Consider the following 24,056-nt stretch of genomic DNA (forward strand, 5'->3'; position numbering starts at 1 on the left):
CTGACTGTGGAGCCAGAGGTTGGAAGTTCTACCTTGCAGGATTGGTGTAATGGTCTAAAGTGCACCTTGTGGATTTTGGGAACTTCCTGAAAACACTGCTCAGTCAGGGTAGAATAGGGTGTTGGGAGGCACCTGAGTCAGGTAGGTTCCCTAACCATCATCACCAGACTGGACTCTCCTGGATTCACCCACTCCAGCACCAACAGGGTAGTGTTGCTGAGTGCTTAGAGTGGTACTTCCTGAAGCCTGTAAACTGTCACACTCCATATATGAAATAAAAGGCACAACACAGTCCTTTGGATGAGCATTTAAAGGCATAAATGAACAAGTATGCTGATCCCTAATATGGAGCTGCTTAAAAGAAATAACAAATCACTAATTTTATAGGAATGGAAGAAAAGTGGCTTTGTAAACACTGCTCAATTCATCAGAGTTTCTGAACCACTAACAAAGAATTGTGGGGTGGTTTCTTCCAACTGGTAGAACTGACACCTGCGGAGAAAGTTCCAAACCCTAACACTTTGTGTGGGAGGAACATAATCAAATAATCTATCATCAAAACATTTGCATGGAGATCCTCTCAACTAAGTGAAGTTGTTTACTTACCCATATATGGCTTCGTTCCAGCTAGAGCAGTTGCTCTTTCACTGCCCCTGATGATGGTTGCAATATTAAAATCAGTTAGGTGTGCATGGCCTGAAATGAAAATAAGAACAACGTAAAATGTCAAGTTATGTAGAAACAAAATACATAACATTGATGCTAAAACACTGCACAACTGTGTTGCCCATTTCCAGGCTGGCTGGAGATGGCAGGATTTGTAGTTCAACTAATCTGGAGGTGGGTGGGGTTGGGGAAGTCTGCATTAAGAGTTAGCATAAGTGTAAAATTGCTCCCTCACGAATAATGTGAATCATGTGGCATTATCTAGGTTTCATTATAGAGGTCTGAAAAGAACCCAAGCCTCTTGCTGTTTTCAAAGATTAAGAACTAAAGCAATGAGAACTATTACATTACCATCACATTATAAGGAATATTACAGGTTTTCCCACTAGTTTTTAGTGTACTAGATGCACAACTTTTGTAAAGCCAGCAAGCATTAATATAATTAATATTCGCACATGCACACACGCATGCGCGTGCATGTGCACGTGCGCGCGCACACACACACACACACACATCTCCAGATCCCATGTTGCCATGCTGGCACATGGTATACATATATACATGTGTGTGTGCACGTGCGTCTGTGTGTGCGTGCGTGCGCACATGCATGCATGTGCAAATATTAATTTTGTGCACTAAATTTGGCACCTGCTGTAAAAATTCAGCCAGATATATATATTACAGCAGGTGCCAAATTTAGTGCACAAAATTAATATTCATATATATACCCAAATCTTAAAAGCGGAGTAGAACTTCAGTCTAGGCATAGTACTTTCTTTTTAAATGAACACTCAAATTAAAGGAACAGTTTTATGTTACTCAAGACCTTGAACGCTGTGTTTTGAATTGATCAACACTGTCTTAACAAAAGTCTTATTGCACTGATCCTATGAATTGTGTTACTGTGTGCCAACATGGCAAGATGCAATCTGGATAAAATGGGTAAAGGTCCTGTGGCACCTTAAAGATAGCGGTCAGAATCTTATTGGAACCATGACACATGAACTAACAGTTGCACAAGTGGTGTGCCTGATTTTGCTTGCTGTCCAGAGTATGGCCTGACACCTGGCAAAAGGTCAAAACACATGCTCAACTGCCCTTACGTGTGCTATATTTTGCAATATGCTTTTGATCTGAAAAGCTAAATCCAATTGTTAGTACCAACCTGATAAGAGCCATTGAATCAATGGGACTTACATAAAGCTTGACTTAAAAGGGTCCATTTATTCAATTGATCTACTCCAGTTTGGACTTATAGTGGGATTTAGCACTGACAAACTTCCATGGACTAACGCTCCATATCAAATACTAGATTATACAATCATGCATTTGTTATTCTATAAAGTGCAGAAAGACTTTTGGTCCAGGAGACTAGCCTGACTTCCACTCTGGGAACAGTTATGAGTAATTTCTACAAACTGCTTCTCGGGGTCAGCATACTCCTTAATAGAAGTTTGTTTTACTCCTTGCTTGCCTGATTAGCAAAATAAGCACCCTATTCCTAGGAAGTGATCAGTGAGTGCATCTTGTCCTCCAAAAGAAAAGATGTTACAGAAGACGTTAGAACATCACTCAAATCTCTTCCCGATCAATGTACTAATGTGCAAGCTATGACACCTTAAGCACAACAAATGCAGGCAAGGTAAATGCCTGTTCAAGCAATCTCTGCTCAGAACGGGACCCAACCCACTCACTTCTCTTCTGTATCTACTAAAACACTTTTTGATAAGCTGTTTAAGAGATTCATATGGGAACACGGTGTTGTCTGATCTGAAAAAGGACTGAAGGCACCAGGAAGGAAGGAAGGAAGGAAGGAAGGAAGGAAGGAAGGAAGGAAGGAAGGAAGGAAGGAAGGAAGGAAGGAAGGAAGGAAGGAAGGAAGGAAGGAAGGAAGGAAGGAAGGAAGGAGTAACACTCTTTTACTTGATGGCATTTTTTAAAAAACTAAAACTTGATTAATGAAAAAAATGGCACAATACTGACTGGAAGGGGCTATGGCTTGCCTCATTTAACTTCTCCTCTTCCTTCTTCCCATCACCCTCTCACTGAAACTGGCTTGCCTCACAGCTGGTCAACCAAAGTACCTTTGCTCCTCAAGGTGGCAGTCATTGATTTACCTGGAGCGAACAAAGCCCCAAATGTCTGGCTGTGAAGTGTCCCATGAGCCAGGCATTTGGGGAGTTAAGCAAGTCTGTGGTATTCAGGGCTAACAGGATGAACCAAGCAAAAATCAATAATTTCTCAGCATAAATAAATGAGCTTCTGAACATTAGTGCTCTATTGTTTTTTTACATATATTTTAAAAAATATTTTTACAACCAGACAGAATCTCTTTGACAGGACCAGTACCTGTTTGGCCAGAAAGGAGTTAAAATTATTCTCCTGAGAGTCAGCTACAGGGTCAAGACTTCAGATTGCCCCAGACCTGAAGCTGATATCCTCTTGGAAGATTTGTGTCAGGAGCCTGATCTTCAAAATCCAGAGATAATTTTTAGTGAAAGCATTCAGGGCTTGGAGAAACACAACTGCTCTGAGTTTTTTTAAATGCAGAAATACTTTGACTATGCCTTACAAAACTGTATACTAATTCCCTGGAGATACATGGCAAAATATTCCTTTCTGGAGGACTGTCACTCCATTCCCTTCTTTAAAGGGAACCTGGTTTTTTTACTGTTTCTGTGATCTTTCATTGGCTTCCAAACATCTCCATTCCCTAGCCAGGAACTGCAACAATGTATCTACTTTAGAACACTCTTGCTGGTAAGCCTGTTCCACACCTGCTCAGTTTATTACAAAGTCATTGTTCTACCCTTTTGAAAGGATTTTTTGAGGATCAATATTTAAGCCCCTGCAGCCTGGAATCCTTCCAAATAAAAAAACTGGGTGCAGTCAACCATTCTCTTCCAAGATAAGCAAGATTGATCTTTTCTATTAATTTGATTTGTTTAAAATCCAAAGATGGCTGAAAGTTGCTTGTTTCTGCACGAGGAGGGTTAAAACAGATTTAACTTTTTAAAAAATCATAACAAAAATCATTTCCCCAAATTTCTCTAAATTTGGCAGAAAGCAAGAGCAGGCTGTGTGCTACATGTGTGCCACACTTGGTGTTGATCTGAAGCTCAGTTTCAAAGGTATAAATTTTTGTTCATGCTGCTCCCGTTTTTAGAATTGCCTTATCAGTTGATTTGCTCTGCTGAACAATAACATCTCTGTACTTTCATGCAGTGATAATCCAATGCTGAAAATGGCACAGGACCTTCAGCTGTGACCAGGAAGCCAATCCAGAGTTGCCAGGGCAGGCTGTGTGGCATGCCCAGCTCAAACAAGGAGAAAAAAGTCAAGAACAACAACTGGGGTCAGTCAATTCTTCCTCTCCACCTGTCTCATTTGGTTTAAAAGTAAGGCCAATCTTGAACATAAAGCAGAGTGCTGGGTGCTCTTTAAAGTATCCAAGGCAGAGAACTCTCCCCTGCTCCCCTTAGCTATTTTGGACACATGCAAAAAGATGGGCTTTAAAAGAGCAGGCCTCTCCCTATCGTGTGTACTTTGTCATTTTTGCTATAGTCTGCACAACATAAAACAGGATATATGGAACTCTCTCCTCCAGTCCTCCATTAATGTGGACCAGTTTTGAACTAAATACATGTGCCCTCTATAAGACCTGGTTTTCATACAGCAGCTGTATAGTTTGTTGCTGTCAGATTTCTAGTGTTAATAGCCACATCTCACTTAGACTACAATTAGAAGTACTATATAGTCTTTGACCAATTCAGCTGTTTCCTCAAAAGGCTGGAAAGAAATCCCACATGAGGTGCCTGAAGTAGATTAGGAACTATTTTCAGAACTTGCCTGAGGAAGTTCTGAAAGCCAAGATAAAAACTCTAGTCCAAAAACAATCCTCTTTCTTATTCTCTAGTGTGTGCCTGTGGGTATCCACGCACAACTGCAAACTCTGTTGTTACACACCAGATAATGCTGGTTAACTTTTTGGAAGTCTGCACCCAATATGCTGTTAGTGAGCCTACATCCCTGCAACAATTGCCCATGCCTTACTCTGCTTCTGAAGGGTTGAATTCCCATCAACACCCAGAGGAAGGATATGCTGCTTTATCTTGCCCCAATCACTGCTCACTCTTTGCCTTTGGCTTGGAGGGAGAGGGTGACTGAACAAGCAGCTACTGTGATGAAGATACCTGACAGTGCGCCCCCTCTTGGTCTGAAGGCTTTGAAAGATGTGTAGTAATGTCAACCCATGAGAACACCATTTGCAGTCTGAACTGGCCTTGCCATTAGTGAAGCAATGTTTTCAGGTGACAGGAATGCAGCTGCCCTCCAATATGCCTTCTGAGCTGCCAAATATTTCTCTGTTGAAAGCGATGTACGCCACATGGCCAATACTGCATCCATTAAACTGGCCTACTTGTCACAACCAGTATGGCATAGTGGACCAAGTATCAGACTAGGACTCAGTCTACTTGTGTTCAAGTCCCTGTTGGGACATGGAAATTCACTGGGGGATGGCAACGGTAAACCACTCCTTCAACGTCTCACATTATCCCAAATATTGTGTGAAGGTTGCTGTAAATTAGAAGCAACTTAAAAACACGTAACAGTTACCTTCAACTGTGGTATAAGATGTTTTCCCATTACAAATACTGAAGTAAAATTTGGCTATCAATTTCAGTTTGTGGAATGGGGGAGGGTAAAGCCATCTTGCCCTACATACCAGATGTACAAATTTTTTAGGCCTGCCCCGGTGGCAACAGCACTACCAGTCTTAACACTAGAGTGCTGGAGATAAATTTGAGATTTCAGCAACTACTGGCCCTTGAGGCTGTGGTGTGACCTGGCACTGCTTAAACTTCATGATAGTAAAGGGCAGAAAGCCAACCCTACCACCTCCATTCTTAAGGAGTTGGTGAGGAAGCATACTTTGGACTGCCGCCCAGAGTAGACCTTTGGTCTAGATGGGCGGGGAAGAAGTCTAATAAATAAATAAATAAATGGCAATCTACAGGGCGAGGGTCACTTGCATACGGAGACGGCATGTTCCAGCTCTCAGAAACTATTGCTGCTCTTATTCATGGCTTTGACGTGTACAAGGAATTCCATAAGAGATCAAGTGCAAGCTATTCAGAGAAGGGCCATCACAGATATGAAGAACTGCTGGATAACTCAATGGTTTATGTGTTTGTGGAGCCAGAGTCTGGAAGTTCAATTCCTCACTGTATCTCCCTGTGCAGGGCTAGATGTGATGATCCATAAGGATCTGCTCTTTCTGCTCTTCAGTTGTAAGATGAGGAGGAGGAGGAAGAGTGAAGTCTCCACTTTTATGGAGTTCCCTCCATGCTGCGCTCTACAGAAAGCTGCTATATAACATGTCAGATCAAAGGCCCAGACAGCTCAGTATTGGCCAACTTTCTTAGCAGCATTTCTCCAGAAGCCAAGCCCAGAGATGCCAAAAATTGAACCTAGGTACTTCTGCAGACAAAGGGCATGGTCTCCTTCGGGGGTACAGCCCTTCCCCTATCAAAGCCCAGCACAACTGTAGCTGTTCCTTTAATTCCTTTAATTCTTTCCTCTGTCTAGCCAAGCATCAAAACAGTGTCAAACCTTACAAAAAGGCATAAATATGTCCTCAATAACAAAGTATCTCTATCAGTAAAAGACAATGGGTGCCCCACAGGCTTCAATTTTAGTTGCTTTTGCCAAACCACTGTCGTTATTTTAAAAAAACTTTCCAGAATGAATAATAGTAGCAACCAATCAATGTCAATTACCACTAATTCATCACTAAAATGAATCTGGACAGCTGATAAATAAAATCAATTCACTTTTGAATCTCATAACCTTGTGTACTTCATTCACAGCCATGAAAACTGGTGTAGAAAATTGAAAGATGTAAGTGAATGCACAAGACCCAAGGTGCTGGGAAAAACCAGACTATTCTGATACACAAGAAGGAGAAATAATCAGCATTCCTCCCTCCCCTTACCTTGTTCATCAAGGAGAATGTTGTCTGGCTTCACATCTCTGGAAAGCAGAAAACAAGCCTTCATTGTGAAATGTGAAATGTTCATTGTGAAATGGAAAAGGCAACTATTAAAATTCACATATGGGCAACTTTTGTGGTTCTGAGGGACCTGCTAGGCCACTCTGCTAGTGGTAGTAAGTACCCACAAAGTCCCCCCCCCCATGGCATTTTATATATGAAATGTGTGAGGAGCACACACCTTGTTTAAAAAAGGCTTACAGAAGCATTTTTCTTCTCCTTAACAAGGGATGCACTCTCTGTGCTCCTTGATGTCAGAGAACCATGTGCAGCTTTCTACTGTTACAAAAGTAGCTGGTAAGGCAGAAGGTAGGTCTGCACGTTACATGTTATCTGTTCTTGATATCATGTACAATGTCCTTGTAGGACATAAAACAATGTGTGTCCAGTATTACCCAATGTTTGAAATAAAATGAAGGTGTGAAATTTCTGCAACCTCTTCAAGGAAACTTTATTTGAAAGAAATGCCTTACGTTGAAGAATAAAGGAATGACATGGCCTGAACACAGGTCTGACTTAATCCAAATTTTTAGAGTTTAAGCCCAGGTAGACAGTTGTTGGAGCATTATTACAGCCTTGCATGCTGCTTATGGTTTGAGTAAATGGGAGGGACATTTCTAGGCTGGGGTTACTGGATTGATGGAGCCTCAGAGGACTAGGCCAGTCCTTTCACGGGTGTATGTCTGTGACACCCAGGATACCGCCTATGAAAATTTATTAGAATACCGGGAGCTGGAATCCAAAAAACCCCAAATGCCACCACCGTGGTAATCATAATCCAAGAAACTTATGGCATGAACAAACGCTAAGAGTAAGAACAGAAGAGGTTATATGCATACCCCAAAGGCTGTGCATCTCTAATAAACACCTCAAGATAATTATGACAAGTAGGCAATGACATAACCTTTCAACTGGAGGTGGTGATGTATAAGTCAAAGGTCGCCTAATGGTGATTTTTCCTGACACAAAGTATCATATAATTCAACACTAGCACTGGGGCTTAGATGTTTACTGACTATAAACTATGTAAGCGCAAGTTCAGTTTTACTGCTGAAACCCACTGAAAAGCTATCTGAAATGAGCCTGTATCTCTGTTGAATTGTACGGTTATGCCGATTTCTGACAACTGGGGAGCAACAGATTGAGCTGTTACCTGTGTATGATATTCTGGCTGCGCAAATAATCTAAAGCTGAAGCCATTTCACAGATATAGAGTTTCACTGTTTCTTCAGTAAACTGCACATTTTGCTGGAGATGATAGCGCAAGTCACCACCCAGGAGTAAATCCACCACCATAAACATGTCCTCTTCATCCTGGAATGAGTACCTGCAGAAAAAGAACAATGGTGAGCAAACTGCAGGATGTTATTAAAATTTCAAAGAAAGTCTAAACATGTCTAAAGAAACGGGAAGATCTGTTCATTTATCCAGGATCTTTCTGCCCATTGCACCCATATATTTTATCCTAGCTAACTTCATTTTGTGTTGTTTCATTTTGTTTTGCAGTGCTTATTATATCACTGTGCCTTATTTGGCACCTAGCAAAGAGCAGCTGCCCCAGTTAATTGTGTCTTCCTTATACAAAACCTGCTTCTATATTTGGTATAGTCACATGGCTTCTATAATATAATCATTGCACAGTCATTTTTTCCCAGGCATAATCAATAATGTACTGGAATATCAAGCATCCTGTCTCATTTCATTATCGAAGAAAAATCAGTGCCGTCCATGTGAATGACTCATGGGCCATATTGCATTAGCCCGAGTTTGAGTTGTTGCTATTGAGCCTGCTTTTTAAAAATAGGATGTCAGGGGCATAACTGGCACCTATTTGTTCTATGAGCAGTGTTTCTCATTTAACAATGGTTTAACAATGGTTGAAAGGGAGGTTGCAATGAGACAGATAATTGTCTGGGAAACAGAATATACTGATAATGATGTAATGGAGAAATTATGGGTTAAAAAATCAACTTGCCATTCTGTCCTCAAGTGCCTTCATTAAGTGATTCCCCCACTCCCACCCTGACACCTTTTATACAGTTTAATCGAAGAACATATTTATTTATTTATTTATTTATTTATTTATTTATTTATTTATTTATTTATTTATTTGATTTATATCCCGCCCATCTGATCTAAAAGACCACTCTAGGTGGCTCCCAATATAGTAAAAACAGTGAAATAATATAAAAAACACACACAATTACATAAATCATATTGTAATAAACAGACTACAACAATAGAATAGAAAATACAAAAGGAGAGAATAAAGAAAAGTCAGATATGACCAGTGGCCATGCTGGTACAGTAGTATGTATACTGTGCATAGCAACTGTTCCTTTTCCATTTCTTTCTTTTGTTCTATAGAAGATTCCTGAGTTGCATTTTATTGCCAAAATCCTGTTCCTTAGCATTGTAACATCACATTAGAATAGGTCCATTGAATCAATGGAGGTTTGGTGAGTAATCTCCTCTGTAAATTGCATTTATTCAAATAGACCTGCTCTAACTACATTTTGTGGGACGTGGTGGCACTGCAGGTTAAACTGAAGAAGCCTATGTACTGCAAGCTCAGAAGACCGGCAGTCGTAAGATCGAATCCACGCAATGGAGTAAGCTCCTGTTGCTTGTCCCAGCTCCTGCTAACCTAGCCATTCAAAGCATGTAAAAATGCAAGTAGATAAATAGGTACCACCATGGTGGGAAGGTAATGATGTTCCGTGTCTAGTCGTGCTGGCCACATGACTACGGAAACTGTCTATGGACAAACGCTGGCTCTACAGCTGGGAGACAGGGAAGAGCACCGCACCCTAGAGTCGGACACAACTGGACTAAACGTCAAGGGGAAACTTTACCTTTAACTACACTTTATTTGTAACTTGCCAAAAGGAACAACAAAAGAGTTGTGGCAGCTTCAAGACTAACAGATTTATTTCAGTGAGAGCTTGTGGCTCACAAGCCACTTCCTTCTTTATATGTTTCTCAAGAAGTGGACTGTAATCCATAAATGCTCCCACTGAAATAACTCTGAAAACTATGAAGATGCCACAATTCTTTTATTTTAGTTTTTGTTGTGCTAATAGTCCAGAACATCTAAACAGGATACAATCAATTAAAGCCCAATAAAAAAATAAAATAGGAGCCAAAGGAAACCAAAGAGGTAATAAAGAAATTAGACAAAATATTTGCTTCTAATTACGGTAGTTACTAAAAGTAGGCATATTTGTACTTTTGAATGACAGCTCCCAGAACCCCCCTGGCAGAACAGCAAGTAACGAATCTGCGCAGCTCTAGTAGCTAACAGCATTTTGCCACTCCCACTCCCCCAAATATTATCTTCTGCTTATGATTCATTGAGGATTCTGCCATCTTCCTGGACTTTGCTGACCAAACTCTGAATGCAGTTGTATGCTAAGTACAATTTTGCCAACACCAACATAGCTCTAGTTGACATGTGAGTTTGACAGACAGTGAAACAGAGTCATCCACCCACTTCACAAACTGTATTGGGGGAAAAAAAAGATTCACCAGAGATTCACCAAGAAGACATGTTCGATTTCCTGCAGAATCTCCAGTTCTCTGAACACGTTCCGAACCTCATCTCTTTCAATGCACTGCTGTTTGTTCATGTACTTCATGGCATACATCTTTTCTGTGTCTCTCTTTTGTACAATGCACACCTTGATGTGAAAAAAAAAAGAAAAAAAAGAAAAAGTGAATTGTGTTAGATTGCATGGTCTTACTTGCTTCTTTATCCAGCTGCATGAAGCCCTTCAGCCATGGATAGTCCTGATCTTGTTACACATCTCAGCTCATACTCTCTGTGGTTGCCTTCTTGCAACAGAATAAGATTTTCAACAGGCTACAGCAAACCACCTTATAACTCCAAGTTTCCAGTAATGTGCAAAATCCTGGCAGTATGTCAGAGGTAAGCAGCCACTGGTAACATCAGGGCTATACTATATGAGTAATTTAGTGCCAGTCATCAGCCACCACTTGAGAATGGGGTACCCAAAGGACATCTCTACATATGGCTCTCCATAATTTAATATCTTCAGAACACACCATTGTCAGGTGACCTTGCCATCTGAGGTACAACTGAGAGCTAAGAGAGATCTGCATGCTTGGAGAGACACCCCATCTGTGGAAAGCTTCCCGCATGGGGACTCGCTTGGTATCTTATCTTGATGCCAGGAAAAAAACATTTTTTAAAAAAAATCCTAAATTTATAAATCTAATTTTAATCCTGTGCATATTGCTTTAATTCCACTGACTCTTCCATACCACTTTTAGAGTGCAGTGCTTTGATGTTCTTGTTTTAACATTGTACCGTAATTTCAGCTCTTTGTAAGCTGCCCTGGGAAAGCATTCAAAGACAGGACATAAATGAAATACATAATATGACAAGCTGTTTATATGAAGAACTACCATATCAACCACTGCCCGTTGTTTAGCCAAGCTCGTTACTGTCTACTCTACTGGAGTTGTTCACTGTCTCAGGCAGAAGATTTTTTTTTTAATCTGCCACTTGATGGGGGGGCATCCAAGGCAGGTCTGAACGGGAATCTGTCTGAAAGTAGAAGCAATTACTTTTTAGCTATCTTGATGTTTTGACCTACAACCTCTTATCTACAAGCTAGCCATGGTCCAAGAAGAAGGGCATGCCACATCCTGCTGTTGCAGAATGAGGTATGCACCTGCTTTTATTAGCGGCCATTCTTGCTGAGCGAATGGAAGTGATAGACCAAAAGATACATAGGGCCAAAAAAGCCTTCATTGCAACTTACAGGCTGGAATCAACCTATCTAATTATTAAAAACAGTAGTCCCAGCTTACTTAGTTTTTATTATCTCAGGGTGTCATTATTTAACTCTTCAGATGCATAAGTTAACAGAAAACAGAAATACAATATGCTGCATAAATGCACATTATGTGCTTCTTGACTTAGTGTGTAGGTTAATGACAAAATCATGTGCTTGAGTTACTGGATTTGCACATGTTTTCGGGTATTGGAAACGTGGCAAATTGGACTAGGGAGGATTATGGCAGATCAATGATGGTGGCCTCTTTTTAGCCTGTGGGAGTCTGCCTTCTTCATGAGCTAGAATTCTATCCTTGACACGATCCTTTTAACTGGAGACACCAGGGAGTAAAATAGGCACGTGTTATTCATACTGAACGATGCCCTCCTCATATATTTTCTGTCCGATGCATTTATTCTTGAACAAATAGTTACACCTAGCTAAATTCTGGACTTGAATCACTTTTCATATTCGTGAATTGCCTTTAGAGGCATATGGGTGAAACTTCTGCTCTGTTAGAGGATTAATTCTATTACCATGCAGACAACCAGGCTGAAGCTCCATTGCCCTTGAGATAGCTTATTCCAGAAACAAAACTGATGCTACCAGCTATTGACACTGAGAGGTTAATTTACTTCCTTGAAAAAAAGATTCATCTGCCAACCAGTGCAAAAACAGGTGGGCTCCAGTTACTGTACATTCTTACAAATGCTTTGACTTTGGACTGTATTTTTTCTTTTCCAAGGCTTCTTTCAAGCATTGTGAAACACTTAATTACAAGGTAACTATTTGGAAATGAGTTGATGAAAATTCTACACCAGGCACATTTACATCCGTCGTCCTTTAATTAGCAGATGCTTAGGAAGCTGTGCCTGCATCTAAGAAATTAATATGACCATTCATTCATACAGTTTCCTCAGCAAAAACAGAAGGTTGAACATGACCTGAAGGTGACATCAAACAAATAGTTAGAACAAGAATTACTCATATGCCAACAGAAGTAAACAATCAGAACAGGACATGAATGGGCATGGAGCATGACCGCTTGTTATTAACAAACTGCAAGTTGCTGCCAACATATAATGTGAAAGCACCATGGAGGCATAAGATGCAGGGAGAACAAATAATAGATAGTTATGATGATTTGGGTGAAGACCTCAGCTCCACCATCTACTTTAGAGAGGCACGAATAGAAGAAATGAGAATCAGCACATTTTTATATGACAGACAGTACGTTTATTTGTTTATTTCAGTATATCTCTCTTGAATGTAATGCCAGTACTAAATATAGATTCCCTGAAGAGGTTACAGTTAAGATGCACGGTGCATTGTGCATGGAAGTTTAAATTTCTAACATTTCTAGTTATAAAGTTATTAGCCCTGAAAAAACCCCGTATCAAGACTCTGGAATCACTGTCAAACAGAGCAGACATACCTGGACTGAATGTTCAGCAGGCCAGACTCAGTATGAAACAGTTCCTTGAGGGAAGGATAGAGCAGACTGTTGCAGACAATATTTTGGCTCATAAATACTCATACACAACACTTATGCAACTAATGATGCATGGGAGGATCTTCAATGCATGTTATTTCTTTGCTTCCTCTTTCTCTTATCAGGCCTGCTCTATGTTTCTGTTCCAGTTCCTATTTTGGAGGTGGTGAAGACTTTCAATCCAGCACACAGTTCAGAGAATACATGAACTAGGCAGTCACTGATGATACCCAAGCCTGCAAGGGACTTGTTTGCAAAATGCCTTTCCCCATCACCTCAAGGAAGTAAAATCCATGAGTGAAAATTCTGTGTCTTTATGGTGGACAGAATTCTGTCCTACACATTTTTTGGAGGAGAATACAGAAAACAGAGGGCAGTTGCCTCCAACATCATGAAGGGACATGGCCCCTTTCTAGTCCCTTCTCATTTTTGCACTTCTATTATATTTATATCTTGCCTGTCTTTTAAATACATGGTTCTTCTCATCTCCTCCATTCTGCATTTGGAACAGACCTTGTAGGATTACATACGCTGAGGAACAGTGGCTGGGCCAACCTCATGAAATGAGCAAAATGGCTATGTAAAGACCTGAATCTGCATTACTGTCCTTTAAGCCCTCACAACTGCTCACCACCCAAGCCCCACTCTTCCTAAGAGTCCACCCTAAGAGTCTATGCCTTACAACTCTATCTTATTTCCTACTGTTCCTCATAGCCTTTCTCTTTTCTCTCCATGCATGTTCTCTCTCTGTTTCTTGTCTTTGACCCTCCCCTTTGCTTTACAAAGCTGCTGATTTTATTTTCAAATATTTCTATGCACATCATTCGGATTAGCGGCATGTTTTGTAATTGAATTGTCCATAGAATGCCTTCTCTATTTTCCCTCTCTTCATCAGAGCTTATTTTTCTGAACTGAAGCATCCTTCACAACTAAAGTGTGATGGTTTCCATGCTGTCTTGACACAATAGACACCACACTCGTATCTTCTTAGAGACATCAGCTGGTTCTAGATTAAGGACTGTGTTTGTCTGTCTCCCACTGTGAGGTGGTAAGAAGCAGGTCTTGACATTTGAGCACGCATATACCTGACTCATGAGCAAATAACAGGAATAAAGAGTTTCTGCATTATTCATTCTGTTTCAAGAATAATTTGGGGCAGCATTCCCAAAAATGAAAGGCTGCAATACAGGAAGTGACTCTTGGACAATGCTGATAACCTATGAGCAAAAAGTTGGTTTTAGAACTACAACAGCAAGATTTAAAAAACCTGTGGGACAGTTTACATTATCTTTCCACTTCAGAAATGTTGCTAGCTTTGAGGGGCCACAAACAGGACACCTTGGGGAGGACACTTTGCTATCTGCCTTGCTTTTTTCTATCTTGCAGTGGCTCTGTGGTTACAGTGATGGTGGCTCTCTTCCTGTCAAAGAGAAGTGCTGCAGGGCAGGCTACAGGTCTGCACTGTACTAGTTTCTATCATTTTCTTTGCTAAATTTGAGTAGCAGCAATCTGAACTAATCAGCCACAGCCTCTAAAGTGAGGACACTGAAGCAGTGTCCTCACTCTAGAGGCTGTGGCTGATTAGTTCAGAGTGCTGCTTCTCCTGGGCTGCCTCCTGCTCTCATAATCTCAGTGGCTGCACTCTCCCAGTGGATGATTTGTTTAGTTCAATGCTGCTCAACAATGCCAAGCCAAATGCCTTTTGGCAAAATGCCAAAATGGTGGGTTATATGACTTCAGCCTTGACCGGCTAGCCATGTCGAAAACACTTTCCTTTAATCCAGAGTGTTATGATTTGGGGTCCAGACAGTGCCACTACTTTCCAAACCAAACGGTCCTGCCTACAATCAGCTTCAAACTCACCTTAAGACAGTTTGCCTTGCAAACATTTGCCATGAACCTTTGGGACATGCATTTATGATTCTCTGTGCTGCACCTGAGCTACTGGTGTATGCCTGAAGAAAGGATTTTTAATTCACAAAAGCTTGCAGTCATTGTTTGGGGTATTTTTTAATGGTCTACTAAATGTGTCACATTTTTCTACTTTTGTAATTCCAGATAAAAATCCTTCTTGCCCGACCGTCATATCTAACTCATATATTTTTGACTGCATGCAAGGCTTTTTTTTGGGGGGGGATGTCCATTGCTGATGGTATTCCTCTATTCAGATGGTTTACTATTCTGAATATCACTACATGGAAGGAGATCCCATGGGTTTATCCTGTTCAGCAAGTCATAGGCAGATCAGTCCATATTTTATGGCTACAGAGATTATGAAGACAGCATGGTTGGAATGACAACATGAACTGGTAGCTTTCTCCAACTGTTGTCCCATGGAATGAGTGAAGGAAGCACCCAACAAAAAAATGTTGAGGTGAGTTATGCTTCCCCAGCACTCCAACTGCAAGTCACCAATGATTGAGAAATTCATTGATTCTGAATCCAAAGGTTGCTTGTAGCTACTACAGCTAGATGTCAGTATGAACAAGTAGTCATACACAGAAACTGTAAATGGATGTTTCCCTCTTATTCTGCTGGTATTTAGCCTCTTATTTTGTACAGAAACCTGCCTCAAAGCAACAAAATGTAATTATTAGACAAACTCTGTATAATATGGGCAGAATTAAGGCTGCATGGGCCAGGATAAACATGTCTGCCTGTTCAAGAGCCTGTGTATAATAGACTGAACAGAATGCTGGATTCCTTTTCAGTTCAGCCTCTGCCAACTGATTTGTGCACATCTGCCATTGCTTTTATTAAGTTACTTGTATAAAGAGCTTAGAAATTACTTTATTCAGGGAAGATGCTATCTCCCATCTGTAAGCACATTCATGAGACTCTGGATAATCTGATACTACTCTTTTATTTTTTACAATAAACTAGATCAATCAACATCTATATTCTGCTCCCATTTATGTTACTCATCTTATACAGAAAGAAATGAGAGAGCAAGGCTTTGCAACATTAAATTCATTTCTTTGAAGGCCCTCACAGTGCTGTCCTGTATTTTAATGCCTGTACTCAGAATGAAGTCCTCTTGTGCACAATGAATTTGTTGCATATAAATTGTCAATCTGAAATTTCAGTTCAATAAGCCATGATGTCAGAAAACGAGTGCTCGGTATGGGGCACAGCCATATGGGGTGTACTAGGATTAGATGCATAGCTGTAATAGTACTGGCTCAGTAAGACAGGACATTTTATGCCACATTTTATGCTGCTTTCACCAGCAGATTAATCAATTTAGGGGTGATTACTCTGTCAGACCCCTTCACGGATTGCTACCTTGTCAAAGTAAAGGGGCATGAGTAATTCAGAGAAGCTATGGGCTATGCCTGGCAGGGACACCCAAGACGGAGAGGTCATAGTGGAGAGTTCTGACTAAACACAATCCACCTGAAGCAGGAAATGGCAAGCCACTCCAGTATCTTTGCCAAGAAAACTCCATGGACAGAAACAAAAGGCTAAAAGATATGACCCTGGAAGATGAGCTCCTCAGGTCGGAAGACGTCCAACATGCTACTGAGGAAGAGCGGAGGACAAGTACAAGTAGCTTGAGAGCTAATGAAGTGGTTGGGCCAAAGCTGAAAGGATGCTCAGCTGTGGATGTGCCTAGAAGTGAAAGGAAAGTCCAATGTTGCAAAGAAAATTACTGCATAGCAACCTGGAATGTAAGATCTATGAATCTTGGTAAGCTGAATGCGGTCAAACAGGAGATGGCAAGAATAAACGTTGACATCCTGGGTGTCAATGAACTAAAATGGATGGGAATGGGAGAATTCAATTCAGACTATTATCATATCTACTATTGTGGGCAAGAATCCCATAGAAAAAATGGAGCAACTGATAGTCAACAAAAGAGTGGGAAAAGCTGTAATGGGATATAATCTCAAAAATGATAGAATGATTTCAATACAAGTCCAAGGCAGACATTTCAACATCACAATAATCCATATTTATGCACCAACCACCGATGCTGGAATTAAGATAGCTGGAAGAAATATCAACTACCTCAGATATGCAGATGATACCACTCAGATGGCAGAAAGTGAGGAGGAATTAAAGAACCTCTTAATGTGGGTGAAAGTAAAATCTGTCATTGCCTCCATATCTTCCCCTTCTATTTCCCAGGAGGTGATGAGATCAGTGGCCATGATCTTAGTTTTTTGGGGGGGAGGATGTTGAGATTCAGACTGTTTTTTGCGCTATTCTCTTTCAACCTCATTACGAGATTCTTCCTCCTCACTTTCTGCCATCAGAGTGGTATCATCTGCATATCGGAGATTGTTCATATTTCATCTAGCAATCTTTCCAGTTTGGAATTCCTCCAGTCCAGCCCTTTGTATGGTGAATTCTGCATATAAGTTAAATAAGCAGGGAGACAAAATACAGCCTTGTCGTACTCCTTTCCCAATTTTGAACCAATCAGTTGTTCCATATCCAGTTCTAACTGTTGCTTCCTGTCCTACATATAGATTTCTCAGGAGATAGATAAGGTCAGGCACTCCCATTTCTTTAGTTTGCTGTGGTCCACACTGTCAAAGGCTTTTACGTAATCAATGAAGCAGATGTTTTCTGGAACTCTCTGGCTTTCTCCATAATCCAGTGCATGTTAGCAATTTGGTCTCTAGTTCCTCTGTCCCTTCGAAATCCAGCTTTTACTTCTGGGAGTTCTCGGTCCACATACTTCTGAAACCTGCCTTGGAGGATTTTGAGCATAACCTTGCTATTGTGTGAAATAACTGCAATTGTACAGTAATTGGAGCATTCTTTGGCACTGCCCTTCTTTGGGATTGGGATGTAGACTGATCTTTTCCAATCCTCTGGCCACTGCTGAGTTTTCCAAACTTGCTGGCATATTGAGTGTAGCACCTTAACAGCATCATCCTTTAAGATTTTAAATAGTTCAACTGGAATGCCATCACCTCCATTGTCCTTGATGTTAGCCATGCTTTCTAAGGTCCACTTGACTTCACTCTCCAGGATGCCTGGCTCAAGGTCAGCAGCCACACTATCTGGGTTGTCCGGGACATCCAGATCTTTCTGGTATAAATCCTCTGTGTATTCTTGATGTCTTCTGCTTCTGTAAGGTCCCTACAATTTTTGTCCTTTATCATGTCCATTTTTGCACAAAATGTTCCTTTAACATCTCCAATTTTCTTGAACAGATCTCTGATTTTTCCCTTTCTATTATTTTCCTTTATATCTTTGCACTGTTCATTTAAGAAGGCCTTCTTGTCTCTCCTTGCTGTTCTTTGGAAGTCTGTATTAATTTTCTGTAACTTTCCCTATCTCCCTTACATTTTGTTTCCCTTCTCTTCTCTACTATTTGTGAGGCCTCATCGGAGAACCGCTTTGCTTTCTTGCATTTCCTTTTCTTTGGGATGGTTTTTATTGTTGCTTCCTGTACAATGTTACGAGCCTCTATCCACAGTACTTCAAGTGCTCTGTCCATCAAATCTAGTTCAAAATGAATGCTAGATTGGCTAAATCATATTACATTTTCAATTTTCAATGAAGACCTCCAACAACTTATGAACACTCTCTGACACTCTCTCCCTAGATGCTGAACTGGATAAACAAATTGGCAAAGCAACTACCATGTTGTCTAGACTCACAAAGAGAAGCTGATGGCATACACCAAGATCCAGGTCTATAGAGCCTATGTCCTGAGTATAGTCCTGTACTGCAGTGAGTCCTGGATCCTTTGTGCACGGCAGGAGACGCTGAACACATTCTATATGCGTTGTCTCGAACACATTTCTGGTGTCACCTGGCAGGAGAAAGTTCCAAACCTGGCAGGAGAAAGTTCCTAGAATGAGCTGGAATTTTTAGCATATATACATTACTGAAACAGTGATGTCTACATTGGCTCGGGCATGTCATGAGAATGGCTGATGGTTGGATTCCAAAAGATCTCCTGTATGGAGAATTAGTGCAGGGAAAGCACCCCAGAGGGAGACCACAGCTGTGATACTAGGATATTTGCAAGGGGGATCTGAAGGCCTTAGGAATAGACCTCAACAGATGGGAAACCATGACATCTGAGTATTCAGCCTAAAGGCAGGTGGTGCATCATGGCCTCTCCCAATTTGAAGAGACCCTTATCCAGCAGGCCAAGGCAAAGAGGTAGTCCCGAAACCAGCAAAATCAGGGAGCTGGACAGGGGACAGATTTTATTTGTCTTCAGTGTGGAAGGGATTGTTACTCTTGAATTGGCCTCCTCAGCCACACTAGACCTCTGTTCAGAGTATGTTACCCTAGTCTCTCGAGACCGAAGGATGCCTACTATTAGATTTTCATAATTCATTATATTGTTCTCCTACACAACATCCGAGGAAAACAAAAGTGATGAACACTGGCCGCTCAGTTGGGCCAATTTCACAGTCTAAACTTGGTAGCCACATTTACTTGTTGAACATACCCTTGTTCTAGACTGTCCTGACTTCATCCCTATTTAAAGTATTTCTCAGAGGCCACTGAACCACCTGCTCTGCAACATTTATTCCTAAGGCATTTGTCTGATGATGAGGTGTAAATTGGTGCTCTCTTTCATTTTGTTCAAATAGTGGGCTAATAAGAGCTATATTTGCATCCACCACTTTTCCAGTACATATTTCAATTGGCAACCATGAATCACATATCAAATTTTATCCTTCAGAGGGCCAGATGTGGCTCCATAGATTCCAAATACTGATACCTACTCTGTAAAATGAAGACTACCAGGGTTCACATTGCTATAATATGAAACAATTCATATTCTGTACATATGAGTTGTACATCTCTACTCCTTAGGAGTAGAGATGGATTAACAAGGCTATTCCTGAGCATCTCCCCCCAGACTGTCAGGGAAATGCCCATTGCATGCCTGATATTAAGAACTACCATGCCTCCTACAATGATTCTTCTCGCCTTGAAACAAACTCAGCAATTACCTTTGGCCAAAGCTACAGATTTTATGGAAGTCAGTTGCTCTATTTCAAATAACATTCCATAAAAAACGCAGACTTTGAAATCCAAAAGACACATAAAAGGGGCATATTTGGATGGGTGAATGCCCATAAAAGTACAGCATCTGGCATGATAAATGAAGTTTTTGTTAGCGAAATGATCTCATTATTATCTGAATTTTCATTGCCAGCCGCAGGGGCGACATGCAGAATGTAAAACATTAGATCCTGAATGGATTGTTGAAAGAAATAGGGTACAAATTGCTAATACCAAAAAAAGATAGAACAGAATGTCTTTCCCAAATATATTTTCAAACCGCAAGTAGTAAAAATCTACCATCTTCTCACATGATAAAGAGCTTTTCTGTCACTCAAAATATTCCCTTTTCCAAAACCAAGAGAGGTGTTGGTCCAATAAAAAACATTGTTCATAATATTTTGGTTTTTTTCAATATCTGGAAGCCAACACTGAAGCAATAATCAACACCAAAGTATTAGGAATACTCAGTGCTCTTTCTTGATGAGAATATTGCAAGTCACATGGGGAGCAAGACAGATTGCTGGCTTCCTCCCCTTGTTACTCTCAATCCTCCAGTCAATTCTAAACATTGCATGCTCCAGTAGTTATTTAGTAATTGGTCTCAAACCAGATCCACTGACTGAACTACTGAACGGTAAATCATTGCATAAGTCTCATTGATTTAATGAGTCTCCTGTAGTTGGGACTAACAGCTGCATTTAGGCCTCTACCCCTTGCTGATGTCAATAACACTACAGTGAGAAGTTATACTATGGCCAAAATCCTACTATCAAGTACCACCTGCTATAATTACAATGTATTACAGCAGATAAGTAATTTCCAGTTTGCGTTATACAAACCGAGGAGGATTCCAGCTTACCTAACTAGAAAGACAAAGTGACATTGACCATACTGAAGCAGACATTGTGAAGACACTGAGTGTTTTGAAGAAGATCCAGAAATGTAGGAGGAAAGGAGTGAAAGAGAAAAGGAGTTAGGGAATGAGGTGATGGTTGGCCTTTCTCAGGCAGGATTCGACCTAGGGCTTCCGGTTGCCAATTCCTGTTGCTTATGTGCACCTAACTATAAATTGTCAGCATTCATAACCAGTTATACTGTGATAAATTTGGTCTTTTGCTCTTCTTATCTTGATCCATCTTGGCTTGGTAACATTTGTTTAAGCATATTTGCAGAAAAGATATAGCACAGGATTCTTACAGCAATGACTGAAAAGCTTACAGATTCAGAATGAGTAATAGAAATATAGAAGGCTTTGCTGTAGCCATCACTGTATTCAAGCTATCTTCTGTCATAGAAGTGCTTTCATTCCTTCTCAACTACACTCAAATCTGGTTGATGAGGCCCTCAGTGTATAAGGCCTTAGATTTATGACAGATGGTAATGAGTGGCTTTAGTACATATGATGGGCTTTCCACTTTTACTTGTGCTTTTACTTGTGAGGAGCATATCCATATTACTTGATTGCATCAGGATATGAGCACAGAGAAAGGTAGTAGCATATTGCACAAGTCCCAGTGTGAGATGGCTAGCAGGTCCAATAATACCCCTGTTGGAGCACCATCCATCCCAATTGAGAGGAGAAGCCCACAGACCTTCAAGCTGAGAAAAACAGGGTAGAAACTGTAGGAAATCCAGGAGCCAGGAACTGGAATGCCCAAGATCAAGGCCCCGATAAGGAAACTGATGTTCCTGTTGCCAGTTTCATCAGACACAGAGTTAGTGGACTTTAACCGGGAGTCTGGGTGTGGACAATTGTACTTTATCATGGACAACCCTTTTGTGACCCAAGATTATAATCCCCTCCTTACCCCGTTATGTGAAGAAGAGAAGTTGACAGTTCAAGTTGATGTTAATAGTTTTTTGGATTTATCTGAAATAAATGTTTTGAATTTGAACCCTGAGAGTAAGTTGTTATTACCTAGTCCAAAGGGGGAACCAGGAGACAGTATGGCTGAGGTCCCTAGCGAACCCCCACACCCAGGCATCTGAACAGAGAATAGGAACCACTTTTCTGTTTTTCCTAATGGTAGGCTGTCAATATGTACGTGCTGCTTTCTTCTGATTATTATTTTTCCCCTGTTTCCCATGCAACAGAAAGTTTTGGCAGTCTTTGTTCCAGTATAATATTTAATACAGAGGTGAAGCTTACACTTGTGCTAAGTGTCTGTCTTCTTGTGACACTTGAAATGCAGTGTCCCATTTAATAACTTTCATTTCTCGTAAAAGTGAATTTCATTTATAGACTTTTAATAACTCTTTTCTTGAGCGTCTGGATTAGCAATGAGCTACAAACCTTGCTGAGATTAAAGGTTCTCAAGTAATTGCATAGCATGTCCAGAGCTATCTCACTCCAACGATATAAGCAGAGCGTGGAATTGAAAAAGCAACCATTTTGTATTCTGGCCACTATCCATGAGCAATATCAAATAGCAGAAAATAATTACTTGAGCTCTGCTAAGCCAAGATATCTGTTCTGTTCTATTTACAAAATGTATTGGTCATTCCAACTTGCAGTACTTATAGTCCTGTTGCTAACTGTATTTGTTGAAATTGAAAGAGATGATATGCAATCAAAATGCAAAAAAATAAAAAATAAAAAATGCCTTCTAGTAAATTTGATTTCTCTCACCACTGCAGCTTGATGATAGGAAAAGCAGCACCATGTACCTCCTACTGAAGCTCTACTGTCTGATCCTAGTCACATAGGTATGTCTGATTTCCAAGGAAGATTATAGGCTCTCAAATACAGGAGCCAGTGATGGCTTGCACCATTAGGGGGTGCCATGCCCATCCTTCTCCAGTCACCCCAAACCACCTAAGATTGGATCCTTACTAGGACTGAGTCCAGCAAGCCCTGTATGGTTAGCATTTCCCATCCCAGCATAAAAATGACTCTGAAGCACTGACATTCATTTGACAAAAGAAGCAATGTCATGAGCAACAACAAAAAGATCAGACAGTTTAATACTAAACAGGTAGAGAAGGGAGACTGAATAGAAAAGAAAAGAACAAAGGAAACAAAAAGGTCAAAGAAGGGGGCAGAAATAGGAAAGCTGCAGGCTTTGTTCCTCTTTCCTGCAGGGGACCTGAACTGCTGAAAGGTTTTAGTTACAGACAGTTAAATAGCCTGGTGCCTCTTCTCATTGTGTTGTCATAAAATATTATTATTATTATTATTATTATTATTATTATTATTATTATTATTATTATTATTATTATTATTATTATTATTATTATTATTATTATTATTATTATTATTATTATTATTAATAATAATAATAATAATAATAATAATAATAATAATAATAATAATAATAATAATAATAATAATAATAATAATAATAATAATAATAATAATAATACAAACCAAAGAAAGACCAGTGTGAGAGGGAGAATGGAGTGCTGCATGTGTGAAGAACAGTTCAAGGCATGGGATAACCTGAAGCCAAATTTGAACAGAGGGGTTTCGTCCTTCACACATGGACATTTATCACACCAGCTATGAAAATGCTGCTTGGAACAATCTGAAAAGTTAAGGATTTGGAGAAAAAAGGCAACAATCCATGACTGAAATATTCTTTTCCAAATCATAAAATAATCTGAAATATTAATAGCCCGGAATTAAAGAAAGGACTACTTGTTCTAGAAGTTATGAGTTCTGGGCAGTTATGAGGCATGTTATGGCTGTGAAGAGCATCTTCTTGGCAGTGGTACCTCACAGATGTGGCTCAGTCCTGCTCAATGGATGCATATACTGTTAGCTTTTCTTTTTATGCTTATATCTTTTTTTAACCAAACATCATTGCAATTATTTCTCCTGCTTTTAAACAGTGTCTTTATACATTTTAATAAGCCACTCTAGAAGTGTTTACTAAGAGGCAATGCTGAAATTGAGACTGTAACTAATCGACCAAGCAAACAAGCAAGCAAACAATAATGTAAAGAATCTTCAAAAGCATTTTTAATTGTCAGAGTGCAGAAAGCTTATGGAGCAAATGGAAACCCAAAGCAAATGAAATTAGAATTTGCTGCCTACACTAAAAGTCATATTTAA

At 40.1% G+C, this 24,056-nt stretch overlaps 1 protein-coding gene across 3 annotated transcripts in view; it reads right to left on the reverse strand.

Annotated features, from left to right (window-relative positions):
* STK32C (serine/threonine kinase 32C) overlaps positions 1 to 24,056 on the reverse strand; it is a 229,833-nt gene that overhangs the window by 19,404 nt on the left and 186,373 nt on the right. For all 3 annotated transcript variants that reach the window (XM_072995383.2, XM_078391261.1, XM_078391262.1), the window contains 4 exons: positions 10,247 to 10,398; positions 7,872 to 8,045; positions 6,662 to 6,699; positions 607 to 696 (listed from right to left, as the gene is read on the reverse strand). In XM_072995383.2, coding sequence (XP_072851484.1) covers positions 607 to 696; positions 6,662 to 6,699; positions 7,872 to 8,045; positions 10,247 to 10,398 — 454 coding nt within the window. The remainder of the gene's footprint in view (positions 1 to 606; positions 697 to 6,661; positions 6,700 to 7,871; positions 8,046 to 10,246; positions 10,399 to 24,056) is intronic.

Source organism: Pogona vitticeps, chromosome 3 (genome assembly GCF_051106095.1).
Source record: "Pogona vitticeps strain Pit_001003342236 chromosome 3, PviZW2.1, whole genome shotgun sequence".
Taxonomy (NCBI): Eukaryota; Metazoa; Chordata; class Lepidosauria; order Squamata; family Agamidae; genus Pogona; species Pogona vitticeps.